Source organism: Dendrobates tinctorius, unplaced genomic scaffold (genome assembly GCF_039654945.1).
Source record: "Dendrobates tinctorius isolate UK_male_01 unplaced genomic scaffold, ASM3965494v1 ptg000068l, whole genome shotgun sequence".
NCBI classification, from domain to species: Eukaryota; Metazoa; Chordata; class Amphibia; order Anura; family Dendrobatidae; genus Dendrobates; species Dendrobates tinctorius.
In genome coordinates, this window is record NW_027361736.1 from 1,843,374 (window position 1) to 1,870,905 (window position 27,532).

At 45.5% G+C, this 27,532-nt stretch overlaps 1 protein-coding gene across 1 annotated transcript in view; it reads left to right on the forward strand.

Annotated features, from left to right (window-relative positions):
- The window catches only part of CHUK (component of inhibitor of nuclear factor kappa B kinase complex), a 236,950-nt gene that overhangs the window by 136,993 nt on the left and 72,425 nt on the right, over positions 1-27,532 (forward strand). The window contains exons 12-17 of the mRNA XM_073581036.1: positions 1,468-1,591; positions 1,673-1,824; positions 20,849-20,910; positions 21,414-21,523; positions 24,555-24,604; positions 24,685-24,781. Coding sequence (XP_073437137.1) covers positions 1,468-1,591; positions 1,673-1,824; positions 20,849-20,910; positions 21,414-21,523; positions 24,555-24,604; positions 24,685-24,781 — 595 coding nt within the window. The remainder of the gene's footprint in view (positions 1-1,467; positions 1,592-1,672; positions 1,825-20,848; positions 20,911-21,413; positions 21,524-24,554; positions 24,605-24,684; positions 24,782-27,532) is intronic.

Genomic DNA, 27,532 nt, shown 5'->3' on the forward strand with positions numbered 1-27,532 from the left:
TTCACTGCTCTGCGTTATAAACTTTTGTGAATCACTTGAGGGTTCAAAGTGCTCACTACACATCTAGATAAGTTCCTTAAGGGGTCTAGTTTTCAAAATGGTGTCACTTGTGTGGGGTTTTCACTGTTTAGGCACACAGGGGCTCTCCAAACGCGACATGGTGTCCAATAACGATTGGAGCTAATTTTTCATTCAAAAAGTCAAATGGCGCTCCTTCCCTTCCGAACCCTGCCGTGCGCCCAAGCAGTGGTTTATGACCACATATGAGGTATCGTTGTACTCAAGTTAAATTGCCCAACAAATTTTAAAATCCATTTTATCCTGTTGCCCATGTGAAAATGAAAAATCTGAGGCTAAATTCAGATTTTTGTGAAAAAAGTCCTTTTTTTTTTTTTTTTTTACGGATCAATTTGTGAAGCACCTGGGGGTTCAAAATGATCACTATGCATCTAGATAAGTTCCTTGGGGGGGTCTAGTTTCCAAAATGGGGTCACTTGTGGGGGAGCTCCAATGTTTAGGCACACGGGCTCCACAAACACGACATGGCAACCGCTAAATATTCCAGCATATTTTCCATTCAAAAAGTCAAATGGCGCTCCTTCCCTTCTGAGCCCTGCTGTGCACCCAAACAGTGGTTTATGACCACATATGAGGTATCGGGGTACTCAGGAGAAATTGCCCAACAAATTTTAGGATCCATTTTATCCTGTATCCCATGTGAAAATGAAAAAATTGATGCTAAAAGTAAATTTTTGTTGGAAAAATTAAAATGTCCATTTTTTCCTTCCACGTTGCTTTAGTACTTGTGAAGCACCTGAAGGGTTAATAATCTTCTTGAATGTAGTTTTGAGTAGCTTGAGGGGTGCAGTTTTTAGAATGGTGTCACTTTTGGGTATTTTCTGCCATATAGACCCCTCAAAGTGACTTCAAATGTGAGGTGGTCCCTAAAAAAAAAAAATGGTTTTGTAAATTTTGTTGCAAAAATGAGAAATCACTGGTCAACTTTTAACCCTTATAACTTCCTAACAAAAAAATTGCTTCCAAAATTGTGCTGATGTAAAGTAGACATGTGGGAAATGTTATTTAGTAACTATTTTGTGTCACATAACTCTGGTTTTAACAGAATGAAAATTAAAAATTTGAAAATTGCGAAATTTTCGTCAAATTTCTGATTTTTTTTCACAAATAAACACAAAAATTATCGACCTAAATTTACCACTAACATGAAGCCCTATATGTCACGAAAAAACAGTCTCAGAATCGCTAGGATCCGTTGAAGCGTTCCAGAGTTATTACCTCATAAAGGGACACTGGTCAGAATTGCAAAAAATGGCCTGATCATTAAGGTCAAAATAGGCTTGGTTATGAAGGGGTTAAGAGGGAAAAAAGACATGCACTTTACAAGTTACCGATAATGTAAACACCTTTGTGTAGCTTAGTTCATTCATATGCTTTTCTTCTACACAGTGCAGGATAGCAAAGCTCAGCTTCCCATACTGCAGCTTCGTAAGGTGTGGGCAGAAGCTGTCCATTATGTTTCTGGTTTGAAGGAGGACTACAGCCGTCTATTTCAAGGCCAAAGGGCAGCCATGTAAGTTCTGTAATCCTGATTGTTTAATGTATATGCATATGCTAGACTAAATTGTTTTCTGTAACATTACTTGTGTTTTAGGCTTAGTTTGCTGCGGTATAATACCAATCTAACGAAGATGAAAAATACAATGGTGTCTGCCTCTCAGCAATTGGAAGCCAAGCTGCAGTTCTTCAAAAAAAGCATTGAAATTGACCTGGAGCGCTACAGTGACCAAATGGCCTATGGGATCTGTGAGTTACTTGAGTAACATGCCAAATATATTGTATCATCTTCTGTCATAAAGGCTTGGTGTGATTGTCTGCTGACACTATTAATACATCTAATTGAAAATTGGCTGCTCCTGCAGCGTATACCTTGCCTACAAGCATCAGGCTCTTCAGTTTAGTGTAGTGTCAGTTGGAGGTAAGGTAGTCTCACACCTGTCTTAGGTTAGGCGTTAGCCATTTTTCTTTTTTGCCTTTCTGATGGCTGTCCTAGGGTAACCGAGCGTAATTGTGTCCTCTTTCACCCACATAGCAACAGAGAGTACAGGCTGTAATTGTTCAGTCATTATCCTCTCGTGTTGATGTGACCTGACAAACATACCTTGACACAGTCAATAGTCAGGTACTGGGGCGGAGATCCGTAAGTAAACTACCTCTTGCCTGCCGCCCCACGTATCATGTGTAAGCATGGAGCAGAAGATAAAGGGTTCTGGATCTTCTGGACAGGTAAGTATAACCCTTTCATGAACCCTATGTCCCCCTCCTTCCTCTATTCCTTCTTGGAATGGTAGCTTCTGAAGAGTGCACAGTAGTTGTGAGAGCACGTATCCCTGCCATGTAGGGTGCGTACGGCTTTTTGGGAGAGGTCCTGTATGGTGGTGGTGTTTGTCACATTAGGTGTTTAATACCATGGCCTGGGAAAACTGAAGCTAGGTGTGCAGTATTAGTGGACCACCACAACCTCCTGGAGCAGGGCCACACTGACTTCCTGCTGCGTAGGCCACACCCTTTTTGTGGTTTGATCTCCATTTTCTCTGGATTTTCAGCCAAGTTGGGTCTTCTACCATCGCTTCTCATCTTGCTCCAGCACGACTCAATGCATCGGCCGACCTAGGTGCCGCGATCTCTGATCTTAACGACTCTTGGGCCAGCTAGGCTATTGTTGGTGGTTCTTACACTCCAGTGTCCCAGCGGCACCCCCTCCCTCCTGTATCACCATCTAGTTACCTGCTTGCTTGTGTTGCACTGTCGGGTTTCCCTTGGGCCAGTCCATAGCGTATTGCACTGCTGGTACCTCCCTCGTTCTGTGCTGATTGATGCCAAAGGGATCTCTGTGACCTGGGTATGAGACTGTGCACCTCTCCCTGCATGGGCCCCTAGCTCCCCTGTACAGTAGACCTTGGCTACTATAGCCACTGCCCAGTCTCTGCTCACTACTTCATCTCATACCCCTGCCCGCAGTTGTGTGAAGACATTTTTCAGGGCCAAGCAAGCAGTTGGTCAGGCGAACAACACTAGCTAGCGGTAGCCTAACAGTTCAGTCACGTTCCTGCCTGCTGGGACATTATAACCAGGCGAGTCCCATAGAGAAACCTGAAACCCAGAGGTTAGTCTGACTACATTCCTGAGTAACTCAAGACTCACCAGCTAAAGCCTTTAGAGTTGGGCAAATCCCACTGAGGATGCTGTAACTCACAGGTTATTTGGTCCACCGTCTAGAGTGTGTCAAATCATCCAGATGTGACCTCACCGCCATACAGTTTCCACAAGTGATCCTGTAACCCGGACACTAGGTGGACCACCTCCCACAGTAGGTAAGGTGGTGCGTAACAGGAGTGATCCTGTTAGCACTCTACCTCCTTCCTGGAATAGTCAAGCACATGGATGGTTCTCTGTATAGAGCATTCTGCTTGTTTAGCAATCTGTAGGCACCACCACCTTCATCAATGGCTCTGAACCCTCAGCAAGGACTTCTTTGGAGGCGAAAGTCAGGCAGGTGATCCACACAGTGTGAATGGCATCTTACGGTGCTGTGGTTCCTTTCCATAGTTGGTCAGATCAATAAACAGATTGCCCTCAGATGGATGTGTTGTTCAGGTGAGTCAACAGTATCCTGACAATCTAGTTTTTCCTCTCCTCAGTAGGTATGGTGAGGGCAGCTATGATGTGCTCTTCTTTAGGGGTAGATTTGATTCGTTTTAGCTTGGGCCTCTCAGATCACTTACAGTTGGTACAGAAAGTATTCAGACCCCTTTAAATTTTTGTTCATTTTTTTCTCATTAATGTACACTCTGCATCCCATCTTGACTGAAAAAAACAAATTTAGAATTTTTTGCAAAGTTACTAAAAAATAAAAACTGAAATATCACATGGTCATATGTATTCAGACCCTTTGCTCAGTTTTGAGTAGAAGCACACTTTTGAGCTAGTACAGCCATGAGTCTTCTTGGGAATGATGCAACAAGTTTTTCACACCTGGATTTGGGGTTCCTTTGTCATTCTTCCTTGCAGATCCTCTCCAGTTTCATCAGGTTGGATGGTGAACGTTGGTGGACAACCATTTTCACGTCTCTCCAGATATGCTCAATTGGGTTTAGGTCAGGGCTCTGGCTGGGCCAGCCAAGAATGGTCACAAAGTTGTTCTGAAGCCACTCCTTTGTTATTTTAGCTGTGTGATTAATGTCATTGTCTTGTTGGAAGATGGACCTTGGCCAAGTCTGAGGTCCAGAGCACTCTGCAAGAGGTTTTCATCCAGGATATCTCTGTGCTTGGCCACATTCATGTTTCCTTCAATTGCAACCAGTTGTCCTCTCCCTGCAGCAGAAAAACAGCCCCATAGCATGATGCTACCAACACCATGTTTCACTGTTGGGATTGTATTGGGCAGGTGATGAGCAGTGCCTGGTTTTCTCCACACATACCACTTAGAATTATCACCAAAAAGGTCTCGTCTCATCAGACCAGAGAATCTTATTTCTCATAGTCTGGGAGTCCTTCATGTGTTTTTTAGCAAACTCAGTGTGGGCTTTCATATGTCTGGCACTGAGGAGAGGCTTCCGTTGTGCCGCTCTGCCATAAAGGCCCGACTGGTGGAGGGCTGCCGTGATAGTTGACTTTGCGGAACTTTCTCCCATCTCCCTCCTGCATCTGTTGAGCTCAGCCACAGTGATCTTGGGGTTGTTCTTTACTTCTCTCACCAAGGCTCTTCTCCCACAATTGCTCAGTTTGGCTGAATGGCCAGGTCTAGGAAGACTTTTGGTGGTCCCAAACTTCTTCCATTTAAGGATTATGAAGGCCACTGTGCTCTTAGGAACCTTGAGCATTGCAGAAATTCTTTTGTAACCTTGGCCAGGTCGGTGCCTTGCCACAATTCTGTCTCTGAGCACCTTGACCAGTTCCTTTTGACCTCATGATTCTCATTTGGTTTGACATGCACTGTGAGCTGTGAAGTCTTATATAGACAGGTGTGTGCCTTTCCAAATCAAGTCCTATCAGTTTAATTAAACACTGCTGGACTCCAGTGAAGAAGTAGAACCATCTCAAGGAGGATCACAAGGAAATGGACAGCATGTGACTTAAATATGTGTCTGAGCAAAGGGTCTGAATACTTATGACCATGTGATATTTCCGTTTTCTTTTTTAATAAATTTGCAAAGATTTCTACATTTTTGTTTTTTTCCAGTCAAGATGGGGTGCAGAGTGTACGTTAATGAGAAAAATTAACTTTTTTAAATTTACCAAATGGCTGCAATGAAACAAAGAGTGAAAAATTTAAAGGGGTCCGAATACTTTCCATTCCCACTGTATATCCACTCCCAGTGGGGTCAGTTATCTGGCAGAGCCCCTCAGCAAGGACGTGACCACACAAGCAAATTTGATTGCACTCAGAGTGAGTCTGACCTTTTAACCAGTGTCTTCTCATTTTTAGGTCATAGCCAATAAGTGAGCCACACTGCATGGAAGCAGACCAGGCAAGGCTCTTTCCACTTACAATAGAGCTGGTTCAACCAAGCAAGATCCCTTGCAGATTAGATCACAGTAGCAGACTGGTCAGTACACTGATTTCTTTCATAGATGAGTCACCATCAAAATCGGATTCATCTCAGGCAATCCAGTTGGTACCAGTACTATACAGGGCGAGTCTCCGTCTAGCTTGCACCATGTTTTTCAACCTTTTTACTATATGGGTTGGCTGCATCCTGTAGTGCATTTGTTCAAAGACCTAGGCAGGTAAGCGGTGCTGCCCTTTTTTCTGCTGTACACTTGGTAGGTCAGCTTGCACACACAGACCAGTGGTTAGGTCGGTGATCTCGTCCTAGATGAATCAGACCTATCGATGAAGACCTTTTTATTTGGCAAAGTTACAGGACTTCTGTTGACTTCGTCAACTTCCAGTCAGTGTTTTGTCTCAAGAAGAGGCCTGTCAGCTTAGTGCATCCCTTAAGTAATTCAGCTAACCTTGCTTAGGATTTTCCGCTGAAGAACGAGGGTTCCCTCTTGATTCCAACTTTTAGTAGGAACATTTCCTCTAATTTAGAGACAGGGGTTACTGACTTAGGCTGGTTTCACATTAGCGCTTTTGTGCGCAGCGCATCGTGCGTATGCGCACTGCGCACCTATGTTTAACATGGCGTGCGCATGGTCTTGCACATGCTTGCGTTTTCGTGCGCATGCGTTTTTTTTTGTCTTTCGCGCCAGGCGCAACATGTTGCATTTTTTTGGTCCGCCCTGTCTCGTAAAAAAAACGCATGCGCACGGAATGCGCAAAAACAACACATTGAAGTCTATGGGAACGCATGCGTGCACATGGTCTTGCGCACGTTTGCGTTTTTTGTGCGCATGCGTTTTTGAGGTAAACAAGTCTGGAATGTGGTCTAGACAATGGAAAACCACTCCCAAAAACCAAGGTGATAAAAGATTGTGTGGGCACTGGAATTCCCCAATACTCTACAGACTGCTGCAAGACTGAAAACAGCAAAAACTGCAAGCTGTACAAATGTAAGTATAAAGCCTAATGTCTGGTTGAATTTTCAATACATTTCTATGTACTTATGTCTCTTTTTTTTTTTTTTTTTTTTATTGAAGCATGTCTTCATCTGGTGAAGAATATGTCCCCGGGACAGGGCAAGAGGCACAAGAAGTGAGTACCATGCTTCCGTATGGATTGGTAAAAACATACACATGTGGCTAATTTTTTTTTGTTTAATTTTCAGACCTCATCCTCCACCACACCACCACCACCGGAGGAACGGCAGGAGCAGCAAGGCCAAGTGCGGGCGGGAAGACATAATGTAAGTACAGACGGCCGGATTTTTTTTTATTTATTTTTTTTTTCTGCCTTTTTTTTCATCTTCATTTATTTGTTTCATTTTCTTCTGTATTTTTTTCAAATTTTTGGGGGGGGTTAATTCCTCTACTGGTGTTTTTTTTTTTTTTTTTTTTAGTTGATTTCTATGCTGGTTTATTTTCTGTTTTTTATTTTTAAGGCTTTTTTTGCTTTTATTTTCATTCCAAAAAATTTTTTTTTTCATGGCTTGTTTATTTTCTATATTTTTTTATTTTAAAATATTTCAAAGATTTAATGTTTGTCTTTCTTTTCTAGGCTCCTCAACGGGAGGAGGACCTCGCCCTGGACAATGACGAGCTCATCCGTCTAGTCCAGGAGCGAGTCCCGTTGTGGGACACCCGTCACCAACTGCACTCGGACAACGTGGTGATCCGGCGGCTCTGGAACAAGGTGGCCGAATCGCTGATGGATGGCTGGGACAACGCCTCACCCCGGGTCCGCAAGGATTTTTGTAAGTATTTAAATGCAGTGTGATGCAGCAGTGATCTTGGCCGGGATCACCCAACTGTGTGTGATGCTAGTAACTCCATGGAGTTTCTAGCATCACACACAGTTTTGTGATCACGGCCTCCAGTGCATAGTCTTTTTATTTTTTTTTTTTTTTTTCCCCCCTCACAGTGAACAAAGTCAGAACCCGTTGGTGCTCGATTAAGGACCGCTTCAACAGGGATATCCGTCAGGAGAACCAGGTTTGCAGTGGTGCTGCGGCAAGGACCGGCACGAAATACAGATATCATCGTGCCTTGCCACCCGAACGTAAGTATATTCTAGTTGTATTGTGTTTTATTCTGTGCTTTTCTATTCCACAGGAGTTGGCGATTGTTAATTTATGGTAGTAATTTCTTTTCTTTTCACAGCACCTGGAGCAGCACCCTTCAAGTTGGGCCTGAAGCGGTCCTTCATCAAGCTGCCCCGGATCCGTCCCAGCCATCCATCAGCGAGGAAGCACCTTGCAGGTCTGCACCACAGTCATCTGGAGACCAGGAAGCTGGTCGCTCAGGTGTTCCCCTGTCCCAGGTCTCTGCCACTGGTTTTGCGGGCACTTCCCGCCAGCAGCGGCAGAGGACCTCGGACAGGCCTGTCATGCCCGAGTTCGTTCAATTGAGCTCAGTCTTTCAGAGTAGCCTCAAGGCACTCGCCGATAGACTTGAGAGCGGTTTCCACCGCTGACTCGATTCACAGCATTACCTACTTCTGCTGCATATCACTGCACGGCCACCACACTTCCAAGCCATGCCGGACACCAGTATACCGCCCCAAGTCCGAGTGCAGCTGGACACTTCTGTTATGATTGAGTCACCGAGGAGGAAAAAACAAAACACAAGCTCAGCCCAGAAAATCAGAGAGGTTGGAAACTAGCGGATTGCAGACCCCTAATCCTGTCACAACTAGCAGTAGCCGTGGAGTGTTCCTACGGTGATCCTAGACACCTCGTCACAGCCGGAGATCTACATAAGCCTAAAGAGAGAAAAGGGAAAAAACTGACTGCCCCAGAGCAGACCCCAAAGCAATAGGCAGCCCCCAACATATAATGACGGTGAAGCAAGATGAAAGCACTAACACAGATAGAAAGATAGGTTGAGCAAACGATGGGGCCCAAGCTAACTAAAAAGGGCAGGACAGAAAAGCTGCTGTCTGCAATCCGAGAAAAGCCTGCCAGAAATATTACCAACACAACTGATAAGCAAAAAGGACCCTGAAGTCACTAGACTTCAAACCCTATATCAGCACTCAGAATATTCTGAAAGCAGAGCAAAAGAGAACACTGATCAAGGAATAAGAATCCAGCACACCCCCGGCCGGTGATGGCTGAACTCAAAAAAACAAGGTAAACAAAACCAAAACTAATAAGTTTTTGCTCTGCTATTGAACTTATCTTTGGGAAGCAGGAATCAGACTGGTCTCCAAGAATCCAGCAGAGAAATCACCAGCCACTCAGAAGGGCGTCGGCTGCCTTATATCCAGTCTGAAGTTCCCGTTACCCAGTCACAATCCACCTGATCAGGTGTTTGGTTTCTTTCATCCAAATCAGCCTCACTACCTTCCTTCACCAGAAGAGGGAGATCCTCGGACACAAAAGGTGAATGAACAGATGAGCTCACAACACACTTCCCCGCCAACACCATGCCAAGCGCTGCTCCTGCCTGGCCCACCACTGCTGCCGCCACCACCACCACTGGATGGCCCGTCGTTACCACCCCTGCCTGGAGCGCCACCATCACAACCACCCGGACCACCACCCCTGACTGGGGCAACGCCACCACCACCAGTGGGAGGACCACCCCGGTATGGACCGCCACCACGCCTGCATGGACCACCAGCACCACCATCTCGGAGCAGCATCAGCTGGGGGACCCGCATTCACTCTTTACGGCCCCTGCCAGGACATCCACCACCAGTATGCCACAGCAGCTACAGGATCCTGGCAGGCGGTCCCCCAGCTCCAGCCGGTCCACGGCCTCCAGGCGGTCAACAGGCTCAAGGCGGTCCCTGGGGTCGAGCCAGTCCTCAGGCTCCAGGCGCTCCAGACAGGACAGCAGCACACCGACGGGCCACCATCATGAAAAAAAAAGAGGACTCTAACCCTCCCTCACCTCCCACTTCCCAACTTTCCTTGCCTCCGCTCCCTTCCCCCACTTCTTTGGTTCCTCCTTCCCCTAGAACCCCTTCCTCCACCCTAAGCCGTTCCTCATCCCTCCACACCCCCCAGTTTCCACCAACTGACCCCATCTAAATTTATTTATTTTTTAAATCTTAATTTCTTTTATGTAAATAAATGTTAAAGTTTGATTTGAAAATAATGTTTGGTTATTGTGTCTTTAGCCGCCTGTACACACTGCGCCGTACACTTTGTGTTTTTGGCACCTCATAGCTCAAGTACTGACACGTTTCTTGTGTCTGTCCTGGAGCTATGTGATGTCAAAAACACAAATATATGACTTGTATTTTCATCCACCAGTCTCTTCAGTCTGCTAATATTGGTCAGACTGATGGTGGAGGGTGCAAGGCATAGCTATTTTCACCTTGCCAGGTGTCATAAAGAGTGAATTGAGGATGGTGTGTTTTGCCCATCCTCGTTTCACTCTTTGTGACACAAGGCCAGGGGATTCTAGATACCTTGTAATGAACCACATCATCTATTCAGCCTGTGGCAAATAGACTGAATAGATGATGGAGAAAATACAGGCCATGTCTACAAATACCCTGGCCTGGTGTCATAACTATTTAGCACACCTGGCCAGGTGAGTATACCTATGAGTTGTAATCTGCAGCGTCGCTTCAGTCTGCATTATCTATTGCACGCAGACTGGAGAGATGCTGGAGGTTAACTCCTATGTGTATTCACCTGGCGAGGTGTCCAAAATTTCTGAAGTCAGGATGCGTTTTTTTGGGCCATCATCACTTCATCATGACACCAGGCCAGGGGATTGTAAAATTTGTTTAAACCTTTATCATCTCTCCAGTCTGTGTGCGACAGTGGAGATACTACAACTAGTATTTTTAATCACATGGTCAGTTATCAGACAGAGTGAAGGATGCTACTGCATCCCAAAATCAATATACTCAGGCCAGGTGATATAAATATTAATTGTATTATCTCCACCTTCTCTGCAATATGCCTTATGAACACGGACTGGAGAAATGAGGAAGGTCATACAACTTTTATATGTAGGGTCACCTGGTCAGGATTCCTAGTAAAGTCAGGAAGCACAGCATCCTGATTTCACTGGACACCTGGGCAGGTGAGTAGTGGAGTGTATTAAGACACAATACACTGGGTACAGGTATAAAAAAAGGTATTTTATTATTAACAAACAACAAAACTATTACACCATTTGATCCTGCCATGCTACACGACCCACATCGGATAAAAAGAAGTCCGCAAATTGGTCCCTCATTTGGGCAACTTCGACTGATGACCGAAGAGGGTGCTGAGTAAAATCTGGCAAAGGGTTGGCAGCAGGTTCATCCATGTCAAAGTTCGGCAGCTCCTTTGCCATAACAAAATTGTGCAGAACGACGCACGCCTTCACCACCTCATCCACTGTTTCCAGTTTGAGATTGATGGCGGTGCTCAGAATTCACCATCTGGACACTAGAATGCCAAAGGCGCACTCTACAGTCCTGCGTGCCCTCGTAAGCCTGTAGTTGAATACTTTCTTGGAGTGGTCCAAGTCACGACTGGAGTACGGCTTGAGCGGGTTTTGGCACATCTGAAATGCCTCATCCCCAACCACTACAAATGGCAGTGGTGGAGCTTGGGTTTGGGGAAGAGGCCGTGCCAGTGGAAAATTTAACTGGTTGCCATACAACCTCCGGCCCATATCAGAGTTATTAAAAGTCTGGGAATCGTTGGCCTGTCCGAATGCCCCTATGTCCACCGCCACAAACCGGCAGTCTGCATCCGCAATGGCCATGTGTACTGTAGAAAAGTACTTCTAGTAGTTGTAGTACTCAGAGCCACTTCTTGCGGGTTTTGTGATGCGGATGTGCTTCCCGTCCACCGCTCCTAGGCAGTTCGGGAAATTGCAGACTGCCCAGAATTTGTCCGATATTTGAAGCCACTTTTCGGCGGTGGGCAAGGGCAGAAACTCTGGACACAGAACATCCCACAGAGCCCTGCAGGTGTCGGCAACAATCCCAGATAAAGTGGAGATTCCCAGCCGGTACTGGAAATGCAGGGATGAAAGACTCTCTCCAGTTGCCAGGAACCTGCAAAACATAAAAAGAAAAACAATTTATATTTCTGTCTAGGGTATTAATAAAAACACTGAAAATAAAAAGTACATGGCATAACTAGTTTGCATGTTTTTTTAATACAACATAGCAGAAAAACATTTTACAAAGTCTTGGGATTAGTACATGATAGAAGAAAAACCATTATGCAAAAAAGCAATTTCCCAAAAATAATGTTAACATTCATTACCAAAAAACACAGAAATTTTTAGCAAAAAAAAAAAAAAATTATGCAAACATAAAAACATCACATACCGTAAAGTGACGAGGAGCCTTTCTTCGGGAGGAATGGCACGCCGGAGCGGAGTGTCCCGTCTCCGGATGATTCCTTCAACCATACCCAGCAAGTCCAGGAAGCTTTCCTGGGACATCCGGGTATAGTCTGCAAATTTCTCCAGGTTTTCCTGGAGCTCGCTGTACAGCGTGTGATACGCTACACGGCTTTCCCGGAGTTCGATTATTGGATGCCTCCAAAACCGACACCGCTGCCGTCTCTGCTGTCTCTCCCTTTCTTGCTGGCAAGAAAAGTCATACGCCTGAGACAGCGCGATGTCAAGATCCAACTTGAATAGGAAATTATCCAGACGCAGGTCCATCTTGACACCGGAAACAGCAGCAAAATTTGAGGAATTCAGCTGTAACAGGGTCTATATAAAACATTCCAATGACAAACGCCCACTGGTGTCCCATTGGTGTACTCTGTTTCTATTGTTTTTCAAGGATTTTTCTATTGTGAAATGTCACACCTAAAAAACGCATGCGCCTGCAAAAACGCATGTAAACCGCAAGCAACGCTGTGTTTTTTTGACGCATCAGCGTACGCATGACGCTAAAAAAAGCGCGTTTGTTTTGCGTTTGCATGCGTTTTTCTTTGCATTTTTTATGCGCACGATGCGCTGCGCAAAAAAATGCTAATGTGAAACTAGCCTTACCCAGCAGATCTTTTTTGCTTTGCATTATGGGACGCAGGTGCCTTACACTCAGTTAGGCGTCTTCAGCCCATGGGAGACCGTTGATCAGATGCACCAGGATTAATGCTTTCTGGGTAGGGCAGTACATTTTTACTAGAATTGGGTGAAAATTGAGGCCTTTCTTTTGAGGCGGTTAGTTCAGCCCTTTATACTGTCTTTCTCCCCCTTTTCCTAGTCCTGTTCACTTATAATCCTTGATGCCTGGGTTGGAAAGTGCTGGCAGTGCTTCCATCCTTTCTCCTCCTATGGTAGCCCTTGCCAAATTCATCTAATTTTGGGGTCAATGCAGGTTTTTCAGACTATCGACTTCTGATACGTTGCCTTGATTCCCAGGCATGTGGAGATTTTGCACCATTGAGGGTCTCTCATGTAGCCTTCTGCCTACATTAGAGCTTTCCCTGGTAGGTGATGGGTCAGGGCAGATATCAGGGCTCTTCCACATTCCAGAGGAATCTTGGCCTTTCCATAGTAGGGCATGATTCTCTTTACCCAACTTCGTCTGAATATTTTGAAGGCTGGTAATGCTTGAATCCAGAGCACCTATTCATTGTGACACATGCCCCCAGGCACCAGTTGTCCTCTTCTTCCCAATTTTTTTGGTCATTTAATTTATAATCAGTCTGCAGTTTGAGGGGCGTGTCCTAGCTAGCCATGTGAGAGGACGCTCAGGAGAGAGCTCCCGCTGCCATTGAGAGATTAATCCTGTGCAGGTTTTATTGCCTGCCCTAAATCAAGTGCTGACTGCTGCCTGAAGGTCCCGGGACCGGAGGAGTGCCGGTCGGGTGGTCTGCAGAGGAAGAGATGACCAGACGGAGGCAGCGAGATGCTTGTGGTCATTGTCCATTTGTATGAACCATTTGTGCCCAATCTGACTCTTTGGCTGATGACTTTTGATGTTGTTTCAATATTTCCACATAATATTCTTTCCTCATAATCTGCAGTCACGCCACAACATGATGTTGCCTCACTTGTGCTTCACATTTGGGATGGTGATCTTTGGCTTGTAAGCCTTCCTTATTTTTCCTTCATACCAATAGTCATTCTGACCAAACAATTCAAAATATTTCATCAGACCATAGAATGATCTCCAAAAAGTCTACAGGTGGAACCAGCACATACTAAAAAATCCAATCTCCGTTAAAACTTTCAAAAATGCCTGGAAATTCTTAAACTTTCAAAAATGCCTGGAAATTCTTATACCCCAACCAGTGGCACATCACGTTCCAGGAGAAATACAAACTTGTTTGCCAGGTATTGAACATTACAGAGGTATTCACATCGCAAAGATCCTATCCCAATACGTAGTAGGTGTAATAATAATATTAACAAATTCCTCCAATTAGAAATGTTGTATAGTTCTTCTGATTCAATATGTCGCCTACCCAATGCAGGGCATTGCAGTTGGTATCTATGGTTGTGACCACTAACGGCTAACTAACAATATAAGAGTGGTCATAACCATGGATACTTAAGATACTGCAATGCCCTGCACATTGGGTAAGCGATTTAGCGAATCGGAAGAACTAATACTACATTTCTAATTGGAGGTATTTAATAGTATTATTGTTGTACCTACTACATATTGGGATAGTATCGGTAAGTGCTGGGCAGTGTGATCTTTATCTGTTATGGCTCATGGTGGGTATAGGCTTGGTCTGTATTTAATCTACCTATTGTGAGTCCTACTGCAAGGGTGTTTCACTTCTCATTTGAGATTTAGTTAACTTATCCACTGATATGGCTATTTATTAGTGATGATGAGCAATTGTGCTCGGATATCGTGTTATCCGAGATTGCTCGAGTGCTAACCGAGTGGCTTGGGCATGCTCGAATAATATGTTTGAGTCCCCACAGCTGCTTGATTCACGGCTGTGTGTATAAGGAGGAAAAAAAGCAGGTGGATATAATAAAATATATCACTTTATTCAAGAATTCATTATCAAAAAATACATAATATAAAGTAGCAATAAATATAAGCGTCACAAGACTATAGCAAGATAATCCAGATATACCACAGGGAATTAACAGTGCCTTTTCATGCATTAGAAGCGTGAAAACATTAAGTTAAATAAGGATGCTAGTGCCAAACCGCTTCATGCATGTAGGAGAGCTCCAAGCAGAGATCCATAGTAAAGGTAAAACGTGGACAAAGAACGTCCACCAAAAGTGCGGGACCAAAGAAGGGAAACTCACCAAGGTATAAGGGGCACTGCAGACAGCCCCGGGCCGGGTATGGGTTGGGGCGTTGGTGAGTTTTCCTTCTTTGGGTTTGGCACTAGCATCCTTATTTAACTTAATGTTTTCACGCTTGTAATGCATGAAAGGGCACTGTTAATTCCCTGTGGTATATCTGGATTATCTTGCTATAGTCTTGTGACGCTTATATTTATTGCTACTTTATATTATGTATTTTTTGATAATGAATTCTGGAATAAAGTGATATATTTTTTTATATTCACCTAGTTACTCTTTTTCCTTCTTATACACATGTCTTCATTGAGCGGGTGTTCTTTCTCCCTGGTGTGGGATTATTGGTACAGTATCTCACCAACTGGCACTGTGTATGCCACTGGGGGTTTTTTTGCGTATATTGATTCACGGCTGGTAGATAGCTGCAACACATGCAGATTTATCCTTCGCCTCATTGGGGGACACAGGACCATGGGTGTTATGCGGCTGACACTAAGTGAATACACAAAAAAAGATTAGCTCCTCTTCTGCAGTATACACCCACACACTGGCTCCAGCCGAACCAGTTCTTGTTTGGTGTCCATAGTAGGCACATGGGTCAGGTCTTCAGACCACAATTTTTTATTTTATTTTTTATTCTCTATTTTTTACTTTTTCAAGGATGACAGGGGTGACCGATCCTTTGAGGGTTCTGATCTCCCCACACCAACAACAGACGGAAACGTGGAGTGTCGCCTCCACGTAACCCCTCCTGCACCGTTGCAAGGTATGCCTGAGCTATATTTTAGGGGCAACGGGTCCCTTCAGGGCACGGCTCTCCCCACACCAACAACAGATGGGAACATGGAGTGTCACCTCCATGTACCCCCTTCTGCAGCTAGGCTTATTTTGGCCTGACCAACAGCCCTGTCCCAAAGGAATAACTACGGGCAGAAAGATATATAAGGATGCCACAAAAATAGACATGAGAAAATGGTAAAAGATGGAGTCACCATAAGAAGTCCCTTGACGAAGCTGCAGTTAGCAGCAATACGCGTGGGGCTCCCCACACCCACCCCGGTCCTGGGACCACCTTCCTCTGACGACCTGACCCCTGAAGTAGCATGTTGAACTGCCTCTTATGGTGACTCCATCTTTTACCATTTTCTCATGTTTTTCGTGGCATCCTTATATATCTTTCTGCCCGTAGTTATTCCTTTTCAGTCCAGACTTTCTGTCCATCCCTATATTGGATGGTCTCCTGCTCCCTCTTTTACCAGGGTCCCCTATAGTGCCCCTCTTATATTATGTGGCCTTTTTTTGGAGTGTGTGTTGGTGTATTACTCCATCTACTGTTATAGTGGATGGCTACTTCACCTATAGTGCCTCCTCCTGGTCTCTTGATATTCATTTTTTAGTGAGCAGCTCTTTTTTTTTTTTTTTTTTTGGGGACGCCCAGATTCAGATTTAGGGTTGTTGGGTCATGTTCTATGTATTATTATGTACATTTTGTGTAATTACACATCTCTTACTAGTGATGTCTGTTTATTAGGGTTTATTGTCTGACCTGTTTGGGACATTTGGGGGTGTGCTATGCTTTTTTTAAAATGTTTTTATTGTGTTTTTTTCTTCTAATAAAATTGATATGTCAAAGCGATGCAGCCCTTCATGATCCCTCTATCGGCAAGGGGTCTTTGCCAGTCTGCCTCGGAGGACTCCTCCATCTCACAGGATCAATCGGTCAGCAGGGGTCGATCTCAGTCGAAAAATCCGCAGATTACAGGAGGGGCCAAGGATCCCTTAAGGGCTCTGTTCTCCCCAAATCTACAACAGGCGGGAAGGCGGAGTGTTTCCTCCACGTACCCCCTCCTGCACTGTTTTCATGTTATGGGCATGCCTGTGATTTTCCAGGGTGACGGATCCTTTCAGTGTACCGTTCTCCCCACACCAGCAACAGACGGGAGCGTGGAGTGTCGCTTCCACATACCGCCCTTGCACCGGACCAACAGCCCTGACCCACAGCCCTGACCCATCCTTGGGGAGTTAACTCCTTGGATGTCCAGAAGCATTTCCCATGTCCTTGCAGACCCCTCCCCATCGCCCCTGATGAACAGCGGCGATGGCTGGAAGGCGGACAGCCCTTCTCCCCTTGTCTAACCCCGGGACGGGCAGAACATGCACCTTTGCCTAGACTCTGTTCTGTCATGGATAACGCGGTGCTCTTTAAAAGTTCCAGGACATAGTTCACTGGCACAGAGAACAACCGGACAAAAGCTTTGCAGGTCAGCAGACTATAAAGGCGAGATACCCTCTCTTCCCCTGATTTGTGGAAGGAATGGACAGAATCCCAATACCCTGAGTAGGACCATACGTGGACAGTGACCTTCCTCCAGAAGAAGCAGACCAGCCAATCAGATCTCCTTGGATGGGGAATATTTGTTGCACGCGTCCCTAGACTCGGCTAACTGTGCTGCACTTGCAGCCGCAAATGCCTTCGCCATCCGACGGTCACTGTGATTCAGGGAATGCCAAGCGGACTCTGCGTCCAAATAGTCCTTGACGTCTCTGCCCTACCAGAGCGGGTGTTTATTTGACGAGAAGCCGGATCAGCTTATTCCTAACGCCACAGGAGGAAAATATAAATTCCTTTCCCAGCAAAGGACTGAGAGTCTTTTCTCATCATCAACAACAGACACGTTTCTAATGTTGTTAATATTGCATAAATGTTCTTCTGTTATGTTATTGGACATTATATGTATACTTTGTATTACACTCAATAAAGACGGTGTAAAAAAAAAAAGGGACACGTTTCTGGTTCCTTTCGTAGCTTTTCGGGCTGGACCAATGCAGCCATCTCTTCCGGTTCGGGGCGTTCCCCTCGCGGGGACAGAAGTACCCCTTTCTCGCTTAAAACCAACCAATCTTGGAAGGGCCAGTCCAGACAAACTAAATCTAAGGGACACAAGTCCCACAGAAATTTGGTCAGATGACTGTCATTCACGAAGAATGGGTCAGAGACCTGGTGTCTTCCGGATACAGGTTAGAGTTTTCTACCTACCTCTGACACGAGGGAAAATGGAACAGTACGACCCATCCTGGACCTGAAGTTACTCCAAAAGTTCCTGCACTTCGCTGTTCGGTCTCGCCACTGCTCCCAGAGTGTTCACTAAGGTCATGACGGCCGTCATGTCCATTCTGCACTCAGGGCGTGGTCATCCTTCCATACCCGGAAGACCTTTTAATCAAAGGGTTTTACCCTCAGGCCAATGCAGAGTGTGTCCGTTTAGCCTTGGATACACTTTCTCGTCTGGGCTGGCTGATAAACTTTAACAGTCTTCCCCAGTCTCGACTCAGCAGATACCCCCTTTAGGGTTGACTTTGGACACCTCCCAAGGGTTGGTACTTCGCCCTCAGGGAAAAGATCATAGCCCATTTCCTCGTTCGATCCGGTTCGGGATGCGGGTCCTCGGCAGGATGGTGGCAGCGAAGGAAGCTGTTCCGTTTGCCCTGCTACACTTCCATCATCTGCAGATTCCGCTTCTCAGTCATCTGTGCCGCCTGTCTCTGCAGATCAAGTGGGCGCTCAAGTGGTGGACGCTTCGTTCCTTCCTCTCTCAGGGGAATTTATTTCTCCCGGCTCAATGGCTGGTGGTTTCCACCGACACCAGTCTCCTCGACGGGCGGGGCTGTCTTCTGATCATCATATCGCCTAGAGGCGCTAGTCGCTTCGGGAGTCTCTTCTTCCGATCGACGTCCTGGAAATAAGGATCACCGGAGCCATTCATTGGGGGACACAGCACCCACCCTGTTTGCCTGAAGGTGTATGTTCCTTGATATGGCGTGTTGTACCCTTATTTGATGTTTATGATCTCCTACTGCTTTGTCACTGAACTGGTTCGGCTGGAGCCAGTGTGTGGGTGTATACTTCAGAGGAGGAGCTAATGTTTTTTGTATTCACTTAGTGTCAGCCTCCTAGTGGCAGCGCATAGCACCCAAGGTCCTGTGTCCAAGGATTTTACAGTGAGTACACAAAAATCCCTGTATTGCCTCTTTACTAGACAATCCTCGCATGTGTTGTGGCTGTCTAACATCTGCAAAACCTGCAGCCTGAACATATTATTCGCGCACGCCAGAGATACTCGGATAAAACCCGAGCATGCTCGGATAACATGATATCTGAGCACGCTCACTCATCTGATTTTCGTTCAATGTTTTTATAAAACTCTAGGTTTCTATAATTCATGTTTGTGAATGTAGTTCCCTATACCCTCATTATTCTGATGTACTGATGGGTTTGTACTTGCCTTAATGTTTATTGTTTACCACATTGGCTTCTCTTTTTATTTGGGTTTTATGGGGTATTTTCTTATGTTTTTATTGTATTTGAGTATTATTAATGATAATTAATAAAATTGTGATATATTTTGGATCCTGTTGCCTTGGTATGTAACTTCAGTCTTTTTGGTGAATTATTTATAGGTTTATGACTATATAATATATTCCTTACTAGCTGAAATTACAAAAACAAGTTTAAGGATTTTGTATTGTCAGAATGCTTAGATTTATAGCAGACTTACGTTATATATACCGTATATGGCATCTTGCTCTGGGATAAAACTTGCATTGCTTGGTTTTTGTAGTGGTAACTCTAAAGTGACATGTTTAGGATGACATGATCTCACTTGTAGAATCGTATTACCAGCCATACTCTTTCAGTTCGTGACTGAGTTTTATTGTCATTAACACTGAGGGAAAAAAAAAGTTCTAAAAAAAAATAAAAAATCTCCCTTCTATTATCCTCAAAGTAAAGTGTAAATTCCAGGTGTTCTTACCCATGTCCTGTGTCAGGTGTTTCTACGGCACCAGCTTCTGACATCCTGAATAACTCTGGTAGCTTCAGGCATGTTGAATTTGTCCCTACTGGATTTACTAGACTTGAACAGGTCCACAGTTGTTTTTCCGATGTCTTATCCGATTAATTTTTTAATTTTCCCATAATATTAAGCAAAAAGACGTTGAAGGTAGGCGATAAAGTCCTGCACCATGTACGCATCCAATTAGGTTGACTTTGGTCAATTGGTCGACTTGGGGACTTCTAAAGCCACAACAAACTTTCTGGAAATTCCTAAGCTGTTCAACTTGGTGTATGTAAACTTCTGACCCAGTTACATACTGATATTGTGAATTATAAATGAAAATATTGGTTTGTGAACATTTGTTGGAAAAAATGCTTAAATTGTATTTTGTTGCCATAGTTTTAATGACTTCAACCTAAGTCTATGTAGACTTATAACTTCATCTATATACCGTATTTATGAAGATGAGATTATCACGCGTTAGTCTTTTCAGGATATTCATATTGATTTTCCTTCTGGGTGGGTGTACCAATCTCATGAAGCTCATTTAATTCAAAGTGTAGATTGTCACAACCAATAGTTTGCTCCTAAATATAAAGGTACTGTCACACTTAGCGATGTACCAGCGATCCCGACCAGCGATATGACGCGGTCAGGATCGCTGGTACATCGCTAAGTGGTCGCTAGTGAGCTGCCACACAGGCAGATCTCACCAGCGACATCGCTGGGGACGGGGGTCGCTACTTATCTGTCACACCAGGCGATCCTGCGTCCTCCCGCCCGGCTCCACGCGTTGCTCGTCGTCACGGCAGGAAGCGCCGCAGGAAGCTGATGACGAGAAACAGTCCAGGCTGTTCTCGCGCGATCAGCGATAACCAGCGGGGGAGCGGGTTGTAGGTAAGTATCACACACAGCGATATCGCTAGCAATATCGCTATAACGTCACAAGTTATAGCGATATTGCTAGCGATATCGCTTGGTGTGAGCATGCTTTAAGTCGAAGTAGTAATTGTATACAGTGATTATTGTGCTGTTCTGTACCATCAGCTGTGGATAAGTTCTTATATTTCTTTTATTTTGTTATTTTGGACGACTCTAGAAATGTACCAGATGTTGGCATAAAAAATGGACTGTTCTTGTTTTTTGATTACTCAGTTTTATAATATGGTGAATTTTATGTTGTATTTCAGCATCTGAAAAGATGTTGCGAGCCTGGAAAGAAATGGAAGATCGAGCAGTTGGTTGTGCAAAGGTATTATGTTTTGGGATTTTATTTGTTTTTTAATTTAAAAACATTTTTTTTCCAATCACAAAGTAAAAAAGCATAACCATTTTTGTATCCAGTCACGATTTTGTGTGTAGCAAGGTTTGACTGGGGGGAAGTGTTAACAAGTTTAGGCTCAAAAACTGCATAAGTTTTGCAAAGTTGAAACTCGACATAGAAGTTGAGTTTTTTTCCCAGCAGTGATATATTTTTTTTACCTTCTGAATTCAATGAACATGAATTCTAGTTGCTGGAAATGTTACAAATACAATGCAATAGTTCCCAGAGAAGCAAGAATCTGGATCAAAGTATATTCCAAGTCCTTGATATCATGTATCATAATGCGGTGCAACATGGATTTTTTTATGTTGATGACTTACTCCCTCCTTTGCCACTAGCTCTACTATTTTGTTCATGGTTTGGGGTTCCTAAACTCGTCATCAGACAAGTACAGTTTTATGTTATTACAATGCAGGTTTATGTATACACAGGCTGGAGAAATATCCTTCCTGGATGAGCAAATAATGAGCCTTCACACAGAGATTGTTGAACTACAGAGGAGTCCATATGCTCGCAGACAAGGGGACGTTATGGAGCATCTGTAAGATTCAATATTTGCATGTTTTGGGGTTTTCTTTGGATTGTGAACCTTATCTGGCTTGAGGAAATGTGAAATGGCAAGACTTTTTTTTTTAATTATAAAAATACCAAGGTAACCTGGAAAGTAAAGGCTAATGGTACTGTCACACTTAGCGATGTACCAGCGATCCCGACCAGCGATATGACGCGGTCAGGATCGCTGGTACATCGCTAAGTGGTCGCTAGTGAGCTGCCACACAGGCAGATCTCACCAGCGACACCGCTGGGGACGGGGGTCGCTACTTAACGTGTCACACTAGGCGATCCTGCGTCCTCCCGCCCGGCTCCACGCTCATCGCTCGTCTCTCCACAGGAAGCGCCGCAGGAAGCTGACGACGAGAAACAGTCCTGGACGTTCTCGCGCGATCAGCGATAAGCAGCGGGGGAGTGGGTTGTAGGTAAGTATCAGACAGCAATATCGCTATAGCGTCACAAGATATAGCGATATTGCTAGCGATATCGCTTAGTGTGACAGTACCTTAACAATTTTTCTATTCAGTATTGCAGCACATGTATCTCATTCTTGACGTGTAGTGAGATTACAGCAGCAGATATTTTTTAAAGACGAGTTAGCAGGCCATAAGAAGCTACTAAAGTAAGGTAGATGGTTACAATATTGATTTGATTTGGTTGTGAACCGCAGTTTGAGTCTGGGAGTCTGTTCTAAGCAGCTGCTGGTCAATAGTGTGATGCTTTCCAAAATGCCATGTCAATTTGAAGTATAAATGTGGCACAGTCAAATGTAAGAACATATGCAATAATGAAGCATACTCACTAGAGATAAACGGATGAGACAGAATTAGAATTTTTCTGGGAGATTTCGTGTGAAGTTGTGCTTCACAAATTTAATGTTCCTTATGCTCTGGGTTTTCTCAATACTTGAGCATAATTAATGTAAAGTGTAAGAATTAAAATACTTATACTCACCTCAATGTCCAGTCTACTGCATCTACATCATGCCGTTCCCCTTACTCCCGCAAGCAGGCCTTAAGGCCCCGTCACACATAGCGATCTCGCTAGCGAGATCGCTGCTGAGTCACAGTTTTTGTGACACAACAGCGATCTCACCACCAAGATCGCTGTGTGTGACAGCGATCAGCGACCGGCCCCCCTGCTGGTATTGCTGATCGCTGCAGGAAAGGCCAGGACTTTTTTTTGGTCGTTGGTCTCCTGCTGGCAACCACGCATCTCTGCGTGTGACAGGCGGGAGACCAGCGACCTGCTGGTAACTAATGTACACATCGGGTATCCAAGGGACGTGCGTCCCTTAGATACCCAATGTGGACGTTAGTTACCAGCGCGCTGATGCAGGGAGCTGGTAACTAACGTACATATCGGGTATCTAGGGACGCACGTCCCTTGGATACCCGATGTGTACGTTAGTTACCAGCTTCCTGCATCAGCGCGCTGGTTACTAACGTGCACAGCGACGCCGGACGTCGCTGTGCTGATCGCTGGTGAAGCTGTCTGTTTGACAGCTCACCAGCGATCATATAGCGATTCACCAGCGATCCTGACACATTGATATCGTTGTCAGGATAGCTGGTGAGTCGCTATGTGTGACTCCAGCCTTAGATATCACTGCTCCCAGAAGTCATGGCCTGATGCCTACTATAGGTTGGACTTGTGGACATAAGTAGGCCACAGAGCAGGTGCTGTAAACTCCAAGGCCTGCTCTTGGTTGTACTCATAACCAGGTTCCCCGTATCATGTTCCCACATGCTTTATGCATCTATTAGCCCTCTGTGTCCGTACTGTTACACACTTAACATTATGGCTGGTCCAAACAATCAGGGCAATTGTTACCACCCACCTTTCGTGTCTCCCCTTTTTCCCTCATAGATTGTAAGCTTGCGAGCAGGGCCCTCTTTCCTCTTGGTATCTGCTATGATCTATGTGATTATTGTTATGCTGTAATGTCTATCGTCTGTACAAGTCCCCTCTGAAATGTAAAGTGCTGTGGAATATGGAATATGTCGGCGCTATAGAAATAAAATTTACTATTATTATTATAAAGGCCCTGTCACACTAAGCGATCTCGGTAGCGAGATCGCTGCGGAGTCACAACTTTTGTGACGTAACAGTGATCTCACCAGCGAGATCGCTGTGTGTGACCGCGATCAGCGAGCGGCCCCCCTGCCGGTATCGCTGATCGCTGGAAGAAACCTCTGGATATTTCTTTGGTCGCTGGTTTCCCGCTGGCCAGCACGCATCGCTGTGTGTGACAGGCGGGAGACCAGCGATCAGGTGTAAAAAATAATAAAAAAATATAGTTATTCTCACCTTCCGACGTCCCGTTCAGCGATGCCGCCTCTCTCCACGCTCCGGTCCCAGTGATCTTTTGCACGAATGACCGCGAGACTTTGTTATCCCTCGAGACCGTGACATCTCGCGGTCATTCTCGCAAAGGATTACTGGGACCGGAGCGTGGAGAGAGCCAGGATGGCTGAACGGGACGTCGGAAGGTGAGAATAACTATATTTTTTATTTTGATTCTATTTTTTACAGCGATGGCCAGCGATGCCGGGCGCTCGGGATCGCTGTGCTGATCGCTGGTGAAGCTGTCTGTGTGACAGCTCACCAGCGATCACATAGCGACTTACTAGCGATCCTGACACCTTGATATCGGTGTCGGGATCGCTGGTAAGTCGCTTAGTGTGACGGGGCCTTTACTCTCCGGCCTAGAGATAAAATCAGACAGGAGATACAACGCAGGGGCGAACCGGACAGCAGGCAGGTGACAGTGGGGAGGACCGGAGAGATGAAATATATTTTTTTGTTTGTTTTTTTTCTGCTAGCCTTCTACTGTTCAGCAAGATGACCGCCACCGGTAGCTGCCATTTTGCAGAATTTATGTGGTACAAATTACAAAAAATCAGTATTGTCCAGACACCAGATTTTTGTAAAGTGTGTTTTGTTTTTTTTTTAAATAGCATTTCCTAAGGTAGGAGAAACTTTATCCCTGATGTAATCTTTCCTTTCATTTTATCCAGGGAACAGAAGGCTATTGAATTATACAAGCAATTAAAGCCACGGGCTCCAGGTACAGTACCTCACTCTGCGTGATGTCTACACATCAGATTATGAGTTAACACAAATATTAATCAGTTTTTTTTCTTGCAGATAATGCCTACAGTGATAGTACAGAGATGGTTAAAACAATTGTACTCACTGTGCAGGGCCAGGATAAGGTTCTAAAGGAGCTTTTTGGACATTTAAGGTACTTAGATGAGTGGGAAAAAGATAAAGTGCCATTGTGAGTGTTAGGGCTCATACTCACATGTGAGAAACTCGCACGAGTCTCACACGTCAATACCCGACACTGCCGCCGACACTCGGATCGGAGCGTTCAGCTGCATAGAAATACGTGCACCCCCATGCTCCGGTCCCGAGTGCCGGCGGCAGGTATTAACATGCGAGACTCGTCCGAGTTTCTCGCATGTGAGTATGAGCCCTTAGAATGATGTAATATTCTGTAGATTTCCTACCTGAGAAGGAGCTGGATGTATTCATAAGTGATGAAATTGCTATACAATTATGCTATAAAGTAGAATCATAAATGCAAAATTTGAGACTCCTATAAAATCTATTTACTGGCAGTAGTTCCATATGACCACTACACTGTTCCATCTTGAAAAAGCCTCCAGCACTTAGTAAATGTATACAATGTATTATCTTATTCTCAGTCATTGGGTATGGGCTGTTGCTACTGGGAGCCTAATACTAAGCAAAAGGTTTGATTTCTACCAGACTGTGATCCTCCTTCAGGTCCTGCAAAAATTCATTTTGTAGGTTGGTGTGTGTATGTGGTAGACATTGATGCTTTTCTACAGGAAAATACTATTTCTTTATCGCTTCATTGGGGGACACAGATTACCATGGGTGTATGCTGCTAGGAGGCTGACACTATGCAAAATAAGAAACGTAGCTCCTCCCTCGGCAGTATACACCCACCGACAGGCACCAAGTACCTCCGTTTTGTGCTTAGTGTCTGTAGGAGGCGGACCTGTATCTCCCCAGATCCGCAACTAACCTTTTTCCTTTCAGGTTTTGTTGTTTTTTATTAATGTTTTTCCATTTCTTTTTCAGATACAGCTTCAGGGTGTAATTTCTCACCCTGCCTTCCCATGTGCGGCTGAGCTAGCAGTGTGGTGTCGCCCACATCGCATCCCTCAGGCCGCAGGCAGGATTCTATCCCCTACCACCCTCATGGGTGCTTCTGGGCGATAACCGGTGGCTAGTCCTTGCCGATTCCTCTCACCCCTCTCTCCAGAGAGGGCTGTGAGGAAGACTGTGGTTACCAGTGGTGACCTCCCCCCTTCGCTGAAGGGGTTGATGTCGTCTTCTGCACTGTAGTGACAGTGTGGGAAGGAGGATATTGTCTCCCAGCGACCCTCTCCATCCAGGGGCCCCTGCGGTGTGCCTCCCCAATATATACTAAGCTGGAAAAGAAGACGGACGCTCCACATAGAAGTCTACGGTACCACAACCCCTTATGGCTGCGCACTTTATTAATAACAGATTCATAGTTCACTCTGCGCCGGGGCCCTGCGGTGTCCCCACCGTTATCACCGATCCCCCTCCTCTCTCCGGGGTATCGGCTTCACCCTAGTACATAGTGCTTTTCCTGTAAGGCGCTGGCATAGGCGGCTTCACTTTCATTGTCACAGGGGTTTTCCCTGTTCAGCGCGCGCTTTTTTGGCGCTTATTTTTCCTGCATAGTCAGGCCTGGAAGCCTGCATGATGCACGCCCCTCTCCCTCAGCCCATCACGCCAGTCGGACACTAGCCACACCCACCTCTAAGGTCCTTCACTGCTCCAGCGTCATAACGCTGCCCAGCACCTCGTGCACTACCCTGGCAGCCCACGTGCTTACAATTCGGATCGCTGGTAACAGGTAGGTTCGGTCCTTCTCCCTGGGCCACTATACAGTCCCCTGCAGTATCTTTACCTCACTAGAGAGTGTTACTCTCTCCCCTGCAGTATCTTTACCTCATGAGAGAGTGTTACTCTCTCCCCTGCAGTATCTTTACCTCACGAGAGAGTGTTACTCGCTCCCCTGCAGTATATTTACCTCACGAGAGCGTGTTACTCTCTCCCCTGCAGTATCTTTACCTCATGAGAGCGTGTTACTCGCTCCCCTGCAGTATCTTTACCTCACTAGAGATTGTTACTCTCTACATTTGTCCAATTCCACAAGGGCTCCCCTTGCTAGGCACACCCTCTCTCATTACACCTGTGCACGCTGTACATAAAAAAAAAAAAAAAAAAAGATGACGTCAGGTTGGTCGTATCCTCTCTGCCCGTCCTGCAGTACCTCCACCATGTCTTCCCCACAAGAGCACACTGACTCCCGGGATGAGAGCACTCCCCCTCCACCGGAGTGGGCCGTTGCAATTTCTGTCGGTCGCAGACCTGACTAAAGTGGTATCCCAGTCCCTGGTCCCAGGTCTTAGAATGACTTCCACAGCCGTCTACAGCCACCAGTGCTCCGGCCGTCTCTCACGGCGAGCCGCCAACACCTGACCGCGACCTCCATAGGGACAGTCTGGGTCGGAGTTCAAGAAAGCGGGCTCTGCCTGGCTCTTCTTCCAGCTCACCAGGACCCTCCGTAACATCCAGGCTGCTTTCTTCATCCCAGCTCCCCTCGGAGGAGGAGAACCTTGGGTCAGATATAGATTCACGGGTCAGGTATGACTCTTCTCCAGCTATCTACAGCCACCAGTGCTCCGACCGTTACGGTGAGTCGCCGGCACCTTACCGCGTCCTCCAAAGGGACAGACCGGGTAGGAGCTGAAGGAACAGGGCTCTGTCTGGCTCTTCTTCAGCTCACCAAGACCTCCGCAGCATCCAGGCTGCTCTCTTCGTCCCAAATCCCCTCTCTGAGAAGGACCATGGGGTCAGATATAGTTTCACAGTCCGGGTATGACTCAGATACAGCCCTCACGTACATGGTTTATAGCCTTATATC